The 15,639-nt window shown below is 53.6% G+C and overlaps 3 protein-coding genes across 3 annotated transcripts in view; 2 read left to right on the forward strand and 1 right to left on the reverse strand.

Annotated features, from left to right (window-relative positions):
• LOC308356155 (kinetochore-associated protein NSL1 homolog) overlaps positions 1 to 15,639 on the forward strand; it is a gene marked incomplete at its 3' end in the record, with an annotated part of 431,182 nt that overhangs the window by 134,133 nt on the left and 281,410 nt on the right. The window lies entirely within an intron of this gene.
• Positions 8,127 to 15,109, reverse strand: LOC308355566 (cyclic AMP-dependent transcription factor ATF-3-like; the record flags this gene model as incomplete). Its single annotated transcript, XM_080823889.1, has 4 exons — positions 8,127 to 8,222; positions 9,853 to 10,059; positions 11,467 to 11,574; positions 14,870 to 15,109. The coding sequence occupies 4 exons, from the start codon at positions 15,107 to 15,109 to the stop codon at positions 8,127 to 8,129; spliced, it is 651 nt and encodes a 216-aa protein (XP_080680015.1).
• The window catches only part of LOC308355567 (kinetochore-associated protein NSL1 homolog), a gene marked incomplete at both ends in the record, with an annotated part of 28,189 nt that continues 27,927 nt past the window's right edge, over positions 15,378 to 15,639 (forward strand). The window contains one exon of the mRNA XM_080823890.1: positions 15,378 to 15,389. Coding sequence (XP_080680016.1) covers positions 15,378 to 15,389 — 12 coding nt within the window. The remainder of the gene's footprint in view (positions 15,390 to 15,639) is intronic.

The raw sequence follows: 15,639 nt of genomic DNA on the forward strand, positions 1-15,639 counted from the left end.
CTCAGGTACATCCTGGCCTGGCTGACTTTGTTAGGCTGGGGGGTGAGGGAGGGGCGAGTCTCGTTCTCCAAAGAAGGCTACAAAACCATCGCCGCCCCCACGTCCTTTTGCAGTGCGGTCTTGTCATTGCCCTGTGAAGAAGGAAAAGTTGTTTCTCTCCCTTAAAACCCAGGTTGCCCTTCTGACGCCCTCGTAACCAGCAGAACGTGGTAGCACTTCCGTTGGGCGCCTTCTGAGGCTCAGGGAGAAGCAGCTTCCGCTTGGCTATCTTGAGAGATTTGCTCTGAGGGAAGCCAGTCTGCCTCCCCGTGACCAGCATGAGGAAGGCCGCGTGTAGGCGTTCCCGTGGAGAATCCCACCTCGTAGCCGTCTCCCCCAAGGCACCAGACACGGGAGTGAAGAGTTCTTTGACCCTCCAGCCCGGATGACTGATCACCTCACTTGATGCCATGAGGAGCAGAAGAAACCGCTCCCAGTGGAGCCCTGCCCAAATTCTTGATGTCGACGAATCTTCGCGATATCATTTTTTAGGTCGCAAAGTTTTGGGGGAGTTTGTTCCAGAGCGAAAGGATGGTAGGAGAGAGAGGCTTATCAAAAGATAAGCTTCCTTAAAACGAGAAACCCTTAAACATGTATGAACAAGACTTTTAAGAGCTCAGAGATGTGTGAGGTTTCAAAACTCATTGGGAAGCCGAATTCTAACTTTGCCTACCCAGGACATTACCACAGAGTTACCATTTTCTATAGGTCACCATATTATGTTTTTAAAAAGTATATTTTTATGGGAAAGGGAGAAAAGGCACCCATCCCAGCAGATCGGTTAGAAGGGACGAGGTGAGCAGCAGCGCACGTTGGCGAGGATGTGGAAACAGCAGAGCGCCCACGCATTCCTGGTGGGAGCGCGTAATGGCACAGTCACTGTGGAATGAGCATCTAGGACTGAACCTATGTGTCTATTCGATTCCATTTCTAAGTATATGTCTGACAGAAATGTATGTATATTTTTACCCAAAGATCTGCGTATCCACGTTCATAGCAGCACTATTCTTATTAGCCCCAAACTGGAAGTAACTCGAACACCCACCAATGGCTGAATGAATCAATAAATTGTCGTGTATGTCTGTAATGAAATAGAGCTGGGAGAAGGAATAACGGCCACAAAAATCATGGACAAATCCCATGACTATGATGTTGAGGGAAAGAAACCAGAGTCAAAGAATACATACAATGTGATTCCATTTACCTAAAGTGGAAAAAGAAGCAAAATGAGTCTCCGATGTCAGAGGTTAGGATAGTGGTTCCCCGGGTGGTAGAGAACACGAGGGGTGCTTCGGGTATGGATGTTATATCCCAAACTCAAATGTTAAAAACAGGAGGAAGGGCATGCTCTCGAAGCAAAGGATAGCTCTTTAAATAACCAATTTAACTTTCTAAAACGTTTTGTGAAAAACTTTTAAATTAATTAATTTAATGAATTGAAATGAATTGATTTAACTTAATTATGAAAATCTTTACATTTAATTCATTTTTAAAATTAAATTCAATTCAATAAAAAGGAGACTTTTAATTTCTCCTTCTTTAATCTCACATAAATTGCGTACGGCAAGGTGCTGGGGCCATGACTATGTCCGCGGGAGAAAGAAACAGGGGCGACGTGGTCAGCAGCAACCGAAACTGGGGGAAAGAGGCCAGCCCCCCAAGGAAGGTGCTTCTCCGAGGCTCCTTGCTGCCAACTGTATTGTGTGCACGCAAGCGCATTGCTAGAAAGATCTCTTCCAAACTTCTGCAGGTCACGGCACATGTAGAAAACGGCAACACTGGAATGGCATACTGGGGTATCACATGGGGCTCCTGGCAGCCAAAGCCAACTGGCTGGGTCTTCCGGGTGCCCTCAAGAGGAGTGGTATCATTTCCTCGGCACACTTGTGGGAAAACACCCACTTAGAGAGCGTGGGAAAACATGAACCTCCATAACACATTTTAAGTTCTCCTGCTCTTCTGCTCCAGGAAAACCCAGCTCTAGGTGCCCTTCATTTCTGGATTACAGGTCCCATTTGCAGGAACGAAGATCCTGGGGTCCAGGGGTTTAGGTGGCATTCCTGGCCTCTCCTTTATGCCGTGGTCTCACTTCCGCTTCCAGCCTCATTTCCCAACACACCCTCACCCCCTTCCCACTACCCTCCCCCACCCTACCCCCTAAACACATGATATCCTGGGCGCGCTGTTCTTGTCTGTCATCTAGAAACATCGCCCAAGACCCCCAAGCTCCCAGCGCCTCCTCTTTCTCCATCATCTCTCTGCTCAGACCTTCCCTTCTCTGTGATGCCTCTTTCTATACACTCCCCAAGGCCACCACCGCACTTTGATGTGCGTTACTGGTATGGGTGTGCATACATGAATTATCTTGCCCATAGCAGGTGCTCAACAATGGTTTCTCGAATGACTTCTAGGCCGCAGAGAGACCGTGACACTAATTCCACGCTACCCCTATTCTGGACGGTCACTCATTATCCCCTTGAGTCACTCATTATCCCCGCAATGGCGAGGTTGGCTCTGCCTCCTCCTGGATGCTTGCTGGCTGCCCCGACCCCCCGGGGTCCCAGACCTGGGGACCTCCCCGCTCAAAGCGCCTGCTGTGGTGCCTGCTGCGACCCCCGCTGCGAACTCTGCTGCTGTCCCAGCGGGGGCACTGCGGCGGCCGGCAGCCACCGCCTCGGTCGTGGCCCCTGCTGCCGACTCCCTGTAGAGCCCGGCAGCCCTCGTGTTTGCGGCACCTACAGTGGGCATGCTGGTGGGTTTGTGACACTGTGAGGTCACTACTGGGCTGCAGGACCTAGAAATTCAAACAGAAGGCAGCATGCCATTCTCAGAGTGTAATTTTTTATTTAAAAAAAAAAATAGTGAGGAACGTAGAGTGGGGTCTCCGGGGATACGTCCCCAGCTGCCGAAATCTCTGGGTCCGACTAATGGGCTTCGCAGTTCACTGCACCACCGCAGACGTCCCATTCCCGCTCTCTCCAAGCCATGGCTGCTCGCCGCCGCCTCGGCGATGGCCTCCACACCGCTCCTGTCCGCCGTCTTCTTCCCCAAACTGTCCGCGACTCTGCCGCGTGGGGAGGCCGCGCTTCAGGCAGCGAGGCTGGGTCTCCGGTTCTTCAGGAACCCGCGCACCCCGAGCCCCTTGGTGCCGGCGCCCGAGCTGCCGGCCGAGAGGCTCCGCCCCGACTTGTGGGCGGTCCCGGACTCCTTGGCGATGGGGGCGTGGCTGGTGTCTTGGTCGGGGGCGCGCCTGCCGCGCGCGGGGCTGCTGCGGCCCTAGTCCTTCTAGCCCTCCCGGGGGGCTCTGTGGCTGCCTAAGGAGCGGCTGGAGGCCATCGGGGCGATCTTGTTCCCCGCGGCCCTGCGGTGGCGGGAACTGCGGGGGGCTCGCTCCTTCTCCCTCCGCTCCCTCCGCTCCCTCAGGTCCTTGCGGGGCGGCCTTCCCGCCGGCTCCCCACTGCCCGCCGAGCTAGGCCTCTCCGACAGGAGCTGGCCTTCCGCCCCGTCCGGAGCGGCTTCTCCCGCAGGCTTGCCCGCAGCTCCGGTCCCGGCGAACGCCAGGCATATGCGGGCCTCCCCGGCTGCCAGCTCTGCCTCTGTCCCTGCCGGGGGCACTGCCACGGTCTCCTCCCCTCCAGCAAAAGCTGCAGAGGTGGCCCCGGCCACCTCCGAGCCCACGTCGAGGCTCCTTACACTGACCTCGTCACTGACCTGATCCCCGCTTTCTTCGACCTCTGCCCCTGCTGGGTTCCCCCAGTCCTCTTCGTCCAACAGGGGCGCGCCCAGCATGTCCTCCGCTGGAACGGCGTAGGTCCTGCTGTAACTGTCCAGGGGCGGCCGCAGGAGGTAAATGAGCTTTTCCCAGTAGGGGAAGAGGTCTTCCCGTGCATCCAGAGGGGGGCTCAGCTGCAGGTAGTAGGAGCGGCCGGTGGCCAGCTTGAGGCGCAGCTGTTGTTTCTCACGGTCGTGCACGGAGATCCGCACAAGCTTCAAGGGCAGGAGCCTGGTGAGCTCCAGGGTCCTCGAAGCCTTGCGGCCTTTTCCCTTGGTGGCCTGGCCCCGGCGGGAGTCCTCTTCACAGCCGGTGTGCGGGCGGGCCAGCAGCATGACATCTGGCAGCGGGAGGGTGGGGCTGGTGGATGCCACGGCCACCGTCACCGTTCTGACTCGGTTGTGCACGTCCACGACTTCCCCCCTTTTGCTGATCTGGATAAAGTCACTTTCAAAAATTGGTGCATACTTGAACATGTCATATTCCCCCTTGCGCAGTTGTCGCTGGAGTTTCCCCATGGCGGTATTGAACATGCTCACCCCGGAGGCGCTGTGGGCTGTGTGATACGGTGGCAGAGACTCCATGTTGGTGACTTCTCTGTATCCCAAACAGCCGGCCCAGCAAGGGGTGAGGGTTGGTCTGGGGGCTGGTCCCTGGAGCTTCTCCTCCTCGGCCTCCTTGGGTTGGCAGAGCGTGCAGCCCTGCTCCTGCGACACTCGGCTGGCTCTGTGGCAGGGGTCCCAAACCCACCCAAACGCACCCACAGGCCACAGGCCACAGGCCACAGGCTCCCCCTTTGGGTCAGAACCTCCCAGAGACAGGGGTCAGGGTGGGGGGCTCTGAGGGTGACCAAGGAGATGCTGGTGGGTGCCTGGACCTCGGATGAAGCTCTGCAATAGTATGGAGATGGATGGTGGCTCCTCCACCTCACCTCTGTCCCTCGCTCTGATAGGCCGGGAACTGCAGTCCTGGTGAGAGACTAACCACTGTCTCAGCCTACACCCCCCGCGCAGCCCTATTTATACTCTGCCGCCCTTTGTGACCTGTCGCTGTCACGTACCCCTTTGTTGTCATCCCCCAGACGCCCCCTCAGGGCAGGGCCATCATCTTCCCCCCAAAATGCCCCATTGCCCCCACAGAGGACAGGCCCACCCTGCCAGGGACCCAGGCGGGTATCCAAATACAAATGTCTTCAAATGGAACAATTTGGTGTGGGGAAGTTTTTTTCCCTCCCCCAAATTCAGGAGATTCAGCAGCTGGACAAAATCTATAGGAATGACTCGAAGACGATGGGATAGTATCGTCTGAAGCATCAGAGCCCTCGGTTTCACTTTCTCCAGGAACCCAGAACTGGCAGTCTTGATCCTTAACCTGTTCCTTCCTAAGACTGCAGTAGACACGGCTGCTAACAGCCATTAACAGCCGTTAACGATGACGTTAAAAACGGCCTCCCCTAGGCACCAGGCCGTGTTCTCCACATACGACCACGAGAACCCATCAGGTTTGGGACTGCTCCTACTGCCCCGTTTTCCGAAGAGAGTGAGGGGACAGCATCAGCCTAACTTCACAGAACTCATGGTCGTAGAGGCCATGTTTCCGGGCAGGTCTACCGGATTCTAAAGCCTTGTTTGGAACCACCATAGTACTTCGCTCCACAAAGCTCAGGCCAGCCCCAGGTTTTAAACCAGACTGATTTAAGACCTTTCTGAGGCCCTGTCGGAAGTTGCGTGACTCCCTGTGTGTATACGTGTTATGGAGAGAACCTAAGACACTACTTCAGACGGCGGCTGGGCTGAACTGGGGAATTAAATTCTACAGGGGGGCATCTCGGTTCCTCCCCTCGCTTATGCTTCCACAAGCAGCCCATCTGTGGAAACCTGGTTATGCTCTCGCAAGACCCCCCCACCCAGGTTTCGGTCCCTTCTCCTCCAGTGAAATGAAGCGAGGGTGGGGGTGGGGAGTGCTGAGATGTCATCTGCCATTCCAAGAGCTTGCCAAGCAGCCTCCTGGGGCGACAGGAGTGCTTTGGAAGCAGCAACACCTGTGGGGAGCAAGTACCCTTGTGCTTCCTGCCTTCCTGCCCCTCCCACACGGCTAGCCACAGAGTATGTGATTTCTAAACTGGCGCTTGAACGTTCTAGACATTTGGGATTCATTCCTTGAAAATAAAGGCCTTTCTGTTAAAACGCACACACGTGTTCATCGACAGGTGAAAGGACAAATAAAAGGTGGTCTATCCATACGGTGGGATGCTATTCAGCTGTAAAAGGAAACGAGGTACTGCCACGTGCTCCAACAGGGATGAATCCTGAAAATAGGATGCTAAGTGCAAGAAGCCAGATGCAAAAAGGCCACATACTGTATGATTTCATTTAGACGAAATGTTCCAGAAGAGGCAAATCCATAGATATATTAGAGGTTGACTGGGGCTGGAGGGAGGGGCGTGTAGGGAGCGACTGCTTCATGAACAGGAACAGGATTTACTTTGTGGGGATGAAAATTCTGGAACTAGATGGTGGGGATGGTCTCACAGCACTGTGAACGGACGGAGTTTCACTCTCTCTAGAATGGGTACGATGGGAAACTTCATGTTGTAGTTTCTCTCTCTCTCACACAATGCCCGTATACATTCCTGCTTGGAACCCTTTAGAAAGGGTCAGTGGTGTGACTCAGCTTTAGAAAGGTCAGTGGTGTGACTCAGCTTTCCATTTCCTCATCTGTAAAATGGGGTAAGAGTTGCTGTGAGGATTCAACGAGATAATGCCCGTGAAGTGTTGAGTGTATCGTGGAACTCAATAAATAGTAGCTGTTGTAATCATTCCCCCTCAACTGACCCTTCAAGCGTCGGTGCAGAGTCCTTCCTGAGAGCAGTTTTTGAGAAGACAGACTGAGAAGCTTCTGGGGTTAGAGCTACTATGAGAACACAGAAGGTGCTCAGTGGGCAAACCTGGCTTCTTCTGAGTCCCGGCTTCAGGCAGATCCATGAGAACACAGAGAAACTGAACACAACCAGAGTATGGGATGCAAAGAGACGAAAGGCTTAATACGGGTTTGGGTTTCAAGGGTTTGTTCAAAGTCCATGGGGAGAAAGTGGGATAAAGACGGAAAATAGCATTCTAGCTCTTGGCAGAAAGCGCAAGTTTTAATTCCAGAATCCCCTGGGGCCAGAATCCTTTAGCACTCTCGGTTCCGAAAGAGGTGTCAGGCCAGATGTCAGGGAAAGGCCAGGGGACAAGGATGAGGTCAGGAGAGAGGGTGGACGCTCCACGCCCTGCAGTGTGACGTCACCAGCCCAGCAGGAGGCAGCCGCGTGGAAAGACCCTGGCAAACAGGGGGTCTGATTCTGGCGGAGGCCCCCATCCAATGAATTCTCCCAGATCCTCCCAACCTTCCCTCTCCGTCGACAACTTGATGGTAAATACATATTCATCTTCTTTTCTTCAAGTATCAAAACACAAACTTGGCCGCAGAAAATTAAGCTGCTTTTAATGCACTTGGTAAAAGGAGCTTTCAGTTCCACTAACCATATCCAGTGTTATTTTTCGGATCCATTTTTGGGGCCATAGCCACCACCCACTTCCTTCCTCTCCAATTCATTGTCCGTGGCAGCTGAAAAAAACGGTCTTGAGTTTTCGTAAGAGCTGATTGGTGGCACCTACACCTACAACCGGAGGGTAAATGCGAGAAATTCCTCCCCACCCCTTAGAGAAACTAGATGATCTCCTGAAAGTGGGGGCAAACAGGCGCTATCACCCACTGGATCTGTAGAGATTGGGAAGTGTCCCCGATGGGCAAGCGAAGCAGCAGAATCAGTACACTGGTGTCGCAGGGGTTAACTTGAACCGTGCAGGAGTTCAGAGGAGCAAGCTTCCCATTCGTGTGCACAGGAGTCTGAACCTGGAATGAAGCTCCTCCCTCTCTGAAGAAAGACGTTAGTGGCAGAGCAGCCCATTTTTATTTCTAGCCTGTTAGGGATACCTCTGTGTGCCGGCAAAGAGCAAGGGCGCCTGGTTCTGTTCCAGCCTTCCTGGAGATTCCAGAAAACTCGGCGGAGTACCTTTCTTTGAATTAGCACACCTATCCCATCTAAATGATTCTCTCCCTGTCTTCCTCCATTCTTTCCTTGTGTTTGAAACACATACAACAATCAGACACGTATTTGGACATAATGGGTGTACTCGAGTGACGACTTTCAGAGATGTCCCACGGCAGAAGGTACGGTGTTGAGCTGAGCAACGGGTCTACGCTTTAGGCGTCTGTACATGCAGAGGAACCCAGTTGTGGTATTTGGCAGTTCAGATTTTATCTCAAAACTCTATGCTAACACCAAACAGTTGGTCGAAGGGATATACTTGGTTGCCGCCGTGTTCCGGGGCTTGTCAGTGAGAAACCGGGCATCAGATGTCACATACTGAGGAACAGAATTTAAAGTCAATTATTTCACCCTGGGGCTCCCCAAAGAGCAAAGGATGACTCCCGGGAGAATTTTTTTTTTAAGATTTTATTTATTTATTTGACAGACAGAGATCACAATTAGGCAGAGAGGCAGGGAGAGAGAGAGAGAGAGGAGGAAGCAGGCTCCGTGCTAAGCAGAGAGCCCGATGCAGGGCTCGATCCCGATCAGGACCGGAGCCAAAGGCAGAGGCTTTAACCCACTGAGCCACCCAGGCGCCCCTCCTGCGAGAATTTTTAAGCAAAACGCCCCTCTGTCCACAATGGAGGAGTGGGAGGTGGGGAAATGACTCGAGTTCACCCACAAACCCATTGAACAAGAACAGAAACCAGCCCGACACTTAATTGACCATGTCTTGGTTCCAATATTTATTATATCAACAGGTTAGGAATACTAGGATAAATAAGTAATATTTTCTCTTATAGAAAATTGTAATGTACTATTGAGTGGGATTAAACGCTCTGAGGATTTCACAGAAACATCAAAATTTAAACAGACAGTAGCCAGAGCCCTGTGGCCAGTGTGAATGACCTCTCACAGCTCTCAATGCTCTGGGCCAGATTTCTACAAACATCCTCATGACAAACAATGCCACTAACGTCCAACAATGCTAAAGCCTAGGCATCACCGGCTTCAAACGTGTCTCCACTGAATGTGGTTGGCAACCGCGAGAGAAGGAAAATGGAATATTCGTTGGCTCTTCTGGCCTAGAAACAACTCCTGACCTAAGTCGCCGAGTGGAGAGTCCTAGTCCTTTGGAAGTCGGACTTCCTGCTTTCTTCCTGGGACATTAGAGCTGAGTTTGCGACAGAGGACCTGCAGTCAGGCCCGTGAGTTTTGCGTCAATGCCTGGGTGCCGAGGGAAAGGGGGCTTTCTCCAGTGATGTGAAGCTGCCCAGCTCGCCGCAGAAGGCTCTTCTCCCGGGGTGGACGAGCTCTTCTGGCCACCTCAACATTCTGGAAGACACTGCCTTGTGGGGATCGCCCCCCAAACTCTCAGAAACCAGATCTGAGGAAAATCACACCGGTGTTGTGCGCAACAAACAGTAGGAGAGCACAATGCCTAGCTTGGACACAGCGGTGCCTCGCACACAGTAATTGCGGTGCCCCATAGCAGGTTTGCTAGAAAGCACATCCCTGGCCATTGCACAGCGTTGCTAAACGCCATTCTCACTCCGTGTCCCCTGTGCGTGGCCGTGGCCGTGGCAGCGCAGGACGTGGCCCCACTCCATCCACCCAAGGTCCAGACACTTCTTCAGCATGAGTCCTAATGGTGAGAGTCCTGGTCTTGGTAGAATCCAGGCAGCAGGTGGGCAGGACCCTGACCGGGGCCCCTCTGCAGCATCCAAGAATAGCCAGCACGTCAAGGCCTAAATCCTGGCATTGAGACAAAAAGATGCCCTCGTCCTGGTCCAGTGTCCACTCTGGTGCAGAGAGGAAAGGCCCAGCCGAGTTACCCAGGGCTCTTCCGCCTCGACGGTTCTTCACGGCTTGGGATGCGAGAGGGGCACAGGAAGTCAGATCTCCAATGGCTTCAGGGTTCGGGATGCAGACGGTTTCAATGAGGACTCCCCAGTTGCCCCCATACCACGATGGCTGAGCTTTGCAATGTTCCCTCTTTTATCTGTTGGATAAAAAGGTTTCTCTCATCTTCTGGAGTCCGCCCGTTCTGAGCCCGGACAATGCACGTGGGCCGGTGAAGGTTGAGCATGTATATCAGATGCTGCTTCTCGTTCTTGAGCTCTTCGATCTGGGCCTTCAGTTCGGCGTTCGCACTCTCCAGCTTCTCCGACTCCTGGGGGATAAGCAACAGAAGTGTTGGGGACGGAGCCAAGGTTCCAGTACAGAGAGGCTGGCCTCGGGGCGCTGGAGGTCACCGCCGTCAGGGTTCATCGGGCTGGGAACGGCCCTCAGGGAGGGAGTGCGGTGGGCTCCCCGGGGACAGTGTCGCCACAAAGCTGGGACAGCGGCATCAGGTCTGGAAGAATCCAGATCCTGGGGAAGCCTTTGAACTTGGAGGCTTCTTCAGAGACGCCCTCGAGTTTCCACTCACAGTTGAGTGCGGGTTGTGACTCTCACGGCAACGAACCAATGGCTCAGATAACTCCTTTGTGGCAGTCCAAGGGCCCACGCGCAGCCCTCCTGGACCCGCGAGGGCCCCGAGCGCTGGGAAGAAATGCACACTCGTGGTGCTTACTCTTTCCTGAGCCGCTAATGTCAGTGAGAAGTTCATCTCCCCAAAAGAAACGTACAAGGCAGCACACGAAATGTCTCCGTTTTCCCTGCCTCCGTGAAGCCATCACCAGAACCCCTGGGGACCTGCAGACCCCTGGCGGACACTCTGCCCTGGCCTGTCCACACTCGGGGGAGGGGACACAGGCACGGGAAGGACCGTGCCAGGGCCCACCCCACCTGCCCGGAGATGCTCTTCCTGCCTGCGCTTCTCCCTGCAGAAGGGGAGCCGGCAGAGCGCGGCGGGGAGCTCGGACCACGGGATGAGCTGAGAAGGGCGGGGGTTGGAACACACAAGCACCCAGAAAAAAAAAGAGAGAGTGTAACCACTGCTTGCTGATTAAGGAAATCACTTGTTCGAAGGGATCAATTAAAGGCTTTTCATGCTGAGCCGATGAGAGCTGGCAGCTTCCTTCTCTCGGTAAAACGGGCGAGGGGGGCGTCTGTGGCTGCGCGGACAGATCCCGCAGCCTGGAAGCTGCCGGACGTGTGTGGACGGGCCAGGCCTGCTGGGAATCTGGGCAGCGGACAAGCTGTGGTTTTTAATTCACACACCTGCTTCTTCTACACCCAGAATCCCCTTGGACGTGCTAACAGCTTTGTCCCCCCTCCTGCAGCACCTGGCCTTCTCACTACCAGCTACACATCCTTCTGGGCAGGGGCCTTTCTGACTCCCCTTGCGATGGCAACATGAGGTTGGTGGGGGGCAGGCATGAGCAGGAGGAGGGGGTGAGGCTGGGTCGACTCTCTCTCTCTCTGTTTCTTTCTTAAAGATTTACTTGTTTATTAGAGAGAGAGAGAGAGAGAGAGAGAGAGAGAGAGAGAGGAAGTGGGGGGAGGGGCAGAGAGCGAGAATCCTCAAGCAGGCTCAGCGCACAGCAGGCCTTGGGGCTCGATCCCAGGACCAACCACCAGCCGCCACCCCACCCCCCACCCCCCACCCCGCCGCAGAGCTGCAGGGAGGACTCACTTTCTGCAGGCACTCTGTCTTTTCCTTCCTCTTGTTGAGGCACTTGGCAGCTGCAATCTTGTTTCTTTCCCGACGCCTCTTTTTCCTTTCATCTTCTTCAGGAGCTACCTATAAAATACAAGAGACCGCACGCTTCATGGGAGGCAGAAAATGCGACCCATCTTAAATACACCGCCTTTCATCGCAGCAAAAACGGTGAACCAGGACAGCCTTCACGCGAGGAGGGCTGAAGAAGTCAAGTCCTAGCCTCCTGCATGAAACCTCTCCACACATACTCGCAAAGGAAGAATGCAAATCGAAGAACCGCTGGTTAAAATTACATTGACAATACTGGGGCGCCTGGGTGGCCCCGTGGGTTAAAGCCTCTGCCTTCGGCTCAGGTCATGATCTCAGGGTCCTGGGATCCAGCCCCACATCGGGCTCTCTGCTCAGCGGGGAGCCTGCTTCCCCGTTTCTCTCTGCCTGCCTCTCTGTCTACTTGTGATCTCTGTCTGTCAAATAAAAAAAATTAAAAAAAAAAACAGTTTAAAAAATTACATTGACGATACTAGTCAGTTAAAAATACAGCTTATCTAAAAAATACATCTGGGTTCTGACATGAGTGGGATATTCAGATTGAAAACTATCAGTCACGACTGTAATCCCTTGGAGCAGGAAACAGATTCTGTTTCATTTCCTTTCCCCTGGATCTAGGAATGACGTCAGGAACATCGGCTAGCCGGCCACCTTTTCTCTCCTGCCTCTTCTTTGATTTGAGACCCAGGGCACCCCATTCACCTCTGTCTTCACTCAGAGCATGAAAGCACCTCCTTCATGAATTCCAGAGAAGCCCTTCAAGCTCCCGGAAAAGAGGAACCCAAGCACATTCCCCAAACAAAGTGGCATTATCGGCCTGGGGCTTGGTGCCCCCTGTGGGCAGGGACCAGGATCCAACCAGTGACTCAGCCAGCCAAGACCGAGGGACCTCTTCCTCTGCGCCCCACCCTGAGGCAGCCGTGGGGGTCCTCAGAGAACAAGACCCTGTCCTGCTTTAGGATCTGGTCCTCTCCGGAGGTTGGCTCTGATCCTGACTGATGGGGAACCCACAAAGTTCAGCTGCGGGGCTTGGCTGAGAAGCCGGAGACCGCCGGGGATGAAGTACTCACGGTGGGCTTGAGTGGGTGATGGTCTAGGCTGCTCACGTCAGACCTTGTTGTGCCGCCTGTCGCTGCCCTGGACGGCAGGAAAGGGCTCCCCAGGGAGCCACACCTCCAATCAGAGAAATCCTGGGGCACCGTAGTCACCTCAGATCCGTCTTATTACTAGTCCTTTGGCTTTGACGACACTGACTTAGCTCGCACGGAGACGGAAGGCCTCACGATTTAGAGAAACAAAGCCCGAGGGGAAAGCAGGGCAAGGGGCAGTTTTATCTTTTACATCCCGGACCCCAGGACCACACAGGCAGACATCTGAGTTTAAACTAAACTGGCTCTGAATCCCAGCTTCACCACTTACCAGCTGTGCGACCTTGGGCAACTTACCATCCTCCTCTGAGCCCCAGTTTCCCTCACTTGTAAAATACGATCAATAATCTTATCAATCTAATGGTGTTGGCAGGAATATATATATAAAAGTCAAATGCTTTGCACAGTGCTTAGCTTATAGTCAGCGCTACGTAAGCCTTAGTTACTATCATATTAACCTCACTGTTCCTCATCAACAACTCAGCAATGGTGGTGCTCTCTACACAACCCTACAGGTGTTTTTGGGTAGGTGAGAGGACTCAGGGTTTTCTCATATGAGGAAGTATTTGAAAGTAGAGCAAATCTCAGAATCGTACACTGTCAGAGACAGAAAAGGCCTTAAAGAACCCTTCGGTTCAATCTCCTGACTGTCCTGACATGGAAACGAGGCACAGAGGTACCAGCAGCAGTGCATTCGGGGAGCCCCGGGAATCGCTAGTTCACGGTCACTAACCCAGCAGGCTACAAAGCTCGGGCATAAGCCCAGACTTTTGGCTCCCTGTCCTGTGTCCTCTCCGGGATGCACCGCCTCATTCTCCCTTGTCGCCTTCCCAGAGGTGACTGGGACCTGGCGGAACAGGGTCCTGCTGCCCAAACACACGCATGCCCATCGGTTTCACAGGTGAGAATTATAGCAAACAAGGGGACCCGAATTTTCAACGATTTAGTTGGTGCATTCGCTTCCCAGCAGAAGAACCTACTTGTCATACTGAGCTAAAATCAGAAGGTCACTTAGTAAACACAGTCAGCGGATGAGCTGGGTGGCTTTAAGGGGTACGGCCACGGAGCAGGAGATATTCTGTCACTGGCTGTCCTCTGCACTGGACATCTGCTTCTTCCTCTGAAGAACTCTCCAAATACCCTTGCAAAATGCTTTTCTTTCTTCTATGGGGAGCCTACTACTTCCCATTACATCCCGTCATCTCAAGGTATTTAGAGAATTTTTTAAAAATTCCGTGTGTGTCCCATGGCCCACCTTGCACTGTCCAGTAGCAGACAAGGCGATGATGACATCCTGACATTAACGGAGCACAGGCGATGCCTCTAACGATGGCTTACGGATGCAGCGTCATGGGGAGCCCCGCGGCCAGTCACTGAGTGCTGACCATCAGCGAGACCCCCAGCAAACACCATGTCGTTGAAGCCTTAGCTCAATCCTGTGCGGGAGTCACTATTACCACCAGACCCTTTTATAGAATCATAAAGATTCTACAAAACCTCCTATGAGAAAACCCAGAACCAACTTCCTTTTTTTTTTTTTTTTAAAGATTTTATTTATTTATTTGACAGACAGAGATCACAAGCAGGCAGAGAGAGAGGGAAGAGGAAGCAGGCTCTACGCCGAGCAGAGAGCCCGACGCGGGGCTCGATCCCAGGACCCTAGGATCACGACCGATCACGACCTGAGCCGAAGGCAGAGGCTTCAACCCACTGAGCCACCCAGGCGCCCCCCAACTTCCTTTTAAACTCAGTTCTTTCTTGGCCAGTTCTGCTACCCCTTGACCAAAGACAGTGGCCATGGCAGATGAGTAAGCCTCATACACTCCCATCTTTTATCCACGAGGGAAAGGCCCACAAAGTAGCCCACAAAGACCTCCCCTCTGAGGCCCTCGAGCCACCGCCGCACGGCCAGCAACCAGCTCTCAGGGTGTCTGACGGAAGAGCGCCCGACGGGGAAGCGTGCAAGTGTTGGAGACAGGGGTGCCCTCGGAGCGGAAGCTGTCACCGGGGCTGTGAGCACGGCTGGCTGGTCCTGGCTCCCCAGGCTGGCTGCTGGGGTCCTCGCCATGATGAACACCGTCACCACACTCTGAGCAGCCCCCTGCCTGGAGCACACCCGGCCTGGGGGGGTGTACGGTGGAAAAGCGTGGAAAGACCTGGAGAGAATGCGGGGAGCCCACCTCGGTTTTCGTGACGGCCATCTCGAGGGGTCTGCCGCTGACCGTGACCGACTCCAGTGCAGAGGACATCCGGTGACAGAGGTGCTTGTTCTGGATGGCGAATCTCAGCTCTTCCTTGACAAAGGGTGTCAGGTTAGCAAAATCCTCGAACACCAGTGACCCAGGAGGGGACAGGCAGGGGACGATGGCAGACGCACTGACTTCCGAGGCAGAGACCTGGCCTGGGTGTTGAAGCATCATTTTGCTGAAAGAAATATGGAGACCCAAACTACTTCAGGGATTTGGGGGGTGGGATCAAGTCTCCCCACATCCGCGGCCGCCAACACCGGAGCCGCCCTCCCCTTGGGCTTCTGTGTTGTTTTCATTTTATGCCGCCCTCCTCCTGAGGAAAACCGGTTCTTAAAGCACACAGCTCGGCGATGTGCAGAAAATGCCTCCTTGAAATGTATAAAGGGTGGCATTTCGGGCTACTCTGAGTTCAAGAAGGTGTTAGTTTTGGCTGGTGCGCATGCACGCAAACGTAGCCTCGAACAGTCCTGAAAGAGGAAGAGCATTTAAAGAAAAAAAAAAAAAACCCAACAGTGAGACTCTTATTGTAACCCCACTTTCAGTCTCTGTTTTGAAGAGAAACTTCGAAGGTATCTGAAGCGAAGCCGAACGTCTCTGTCCGTGAATGGAAGTAAGAACGAGGGCCTGGGGACTCTTGGGTTTAGCAAATAAATCTCTGAAGCTTCTCCCTCAAGAATTTTGATCCAAGTCAGTGAGAACGA

Source organism: Martes martes, assembly GCF_963455335.1.
Source record: "Martes martes genome assembly, chromosome: 15".
NCBI classification, from domain to species: domain Eukaryota; kingdom Metazoa; phylum Chordata; class Mammalia; order Carnivora; family Mustelidae; genus Martes; species Martes martes.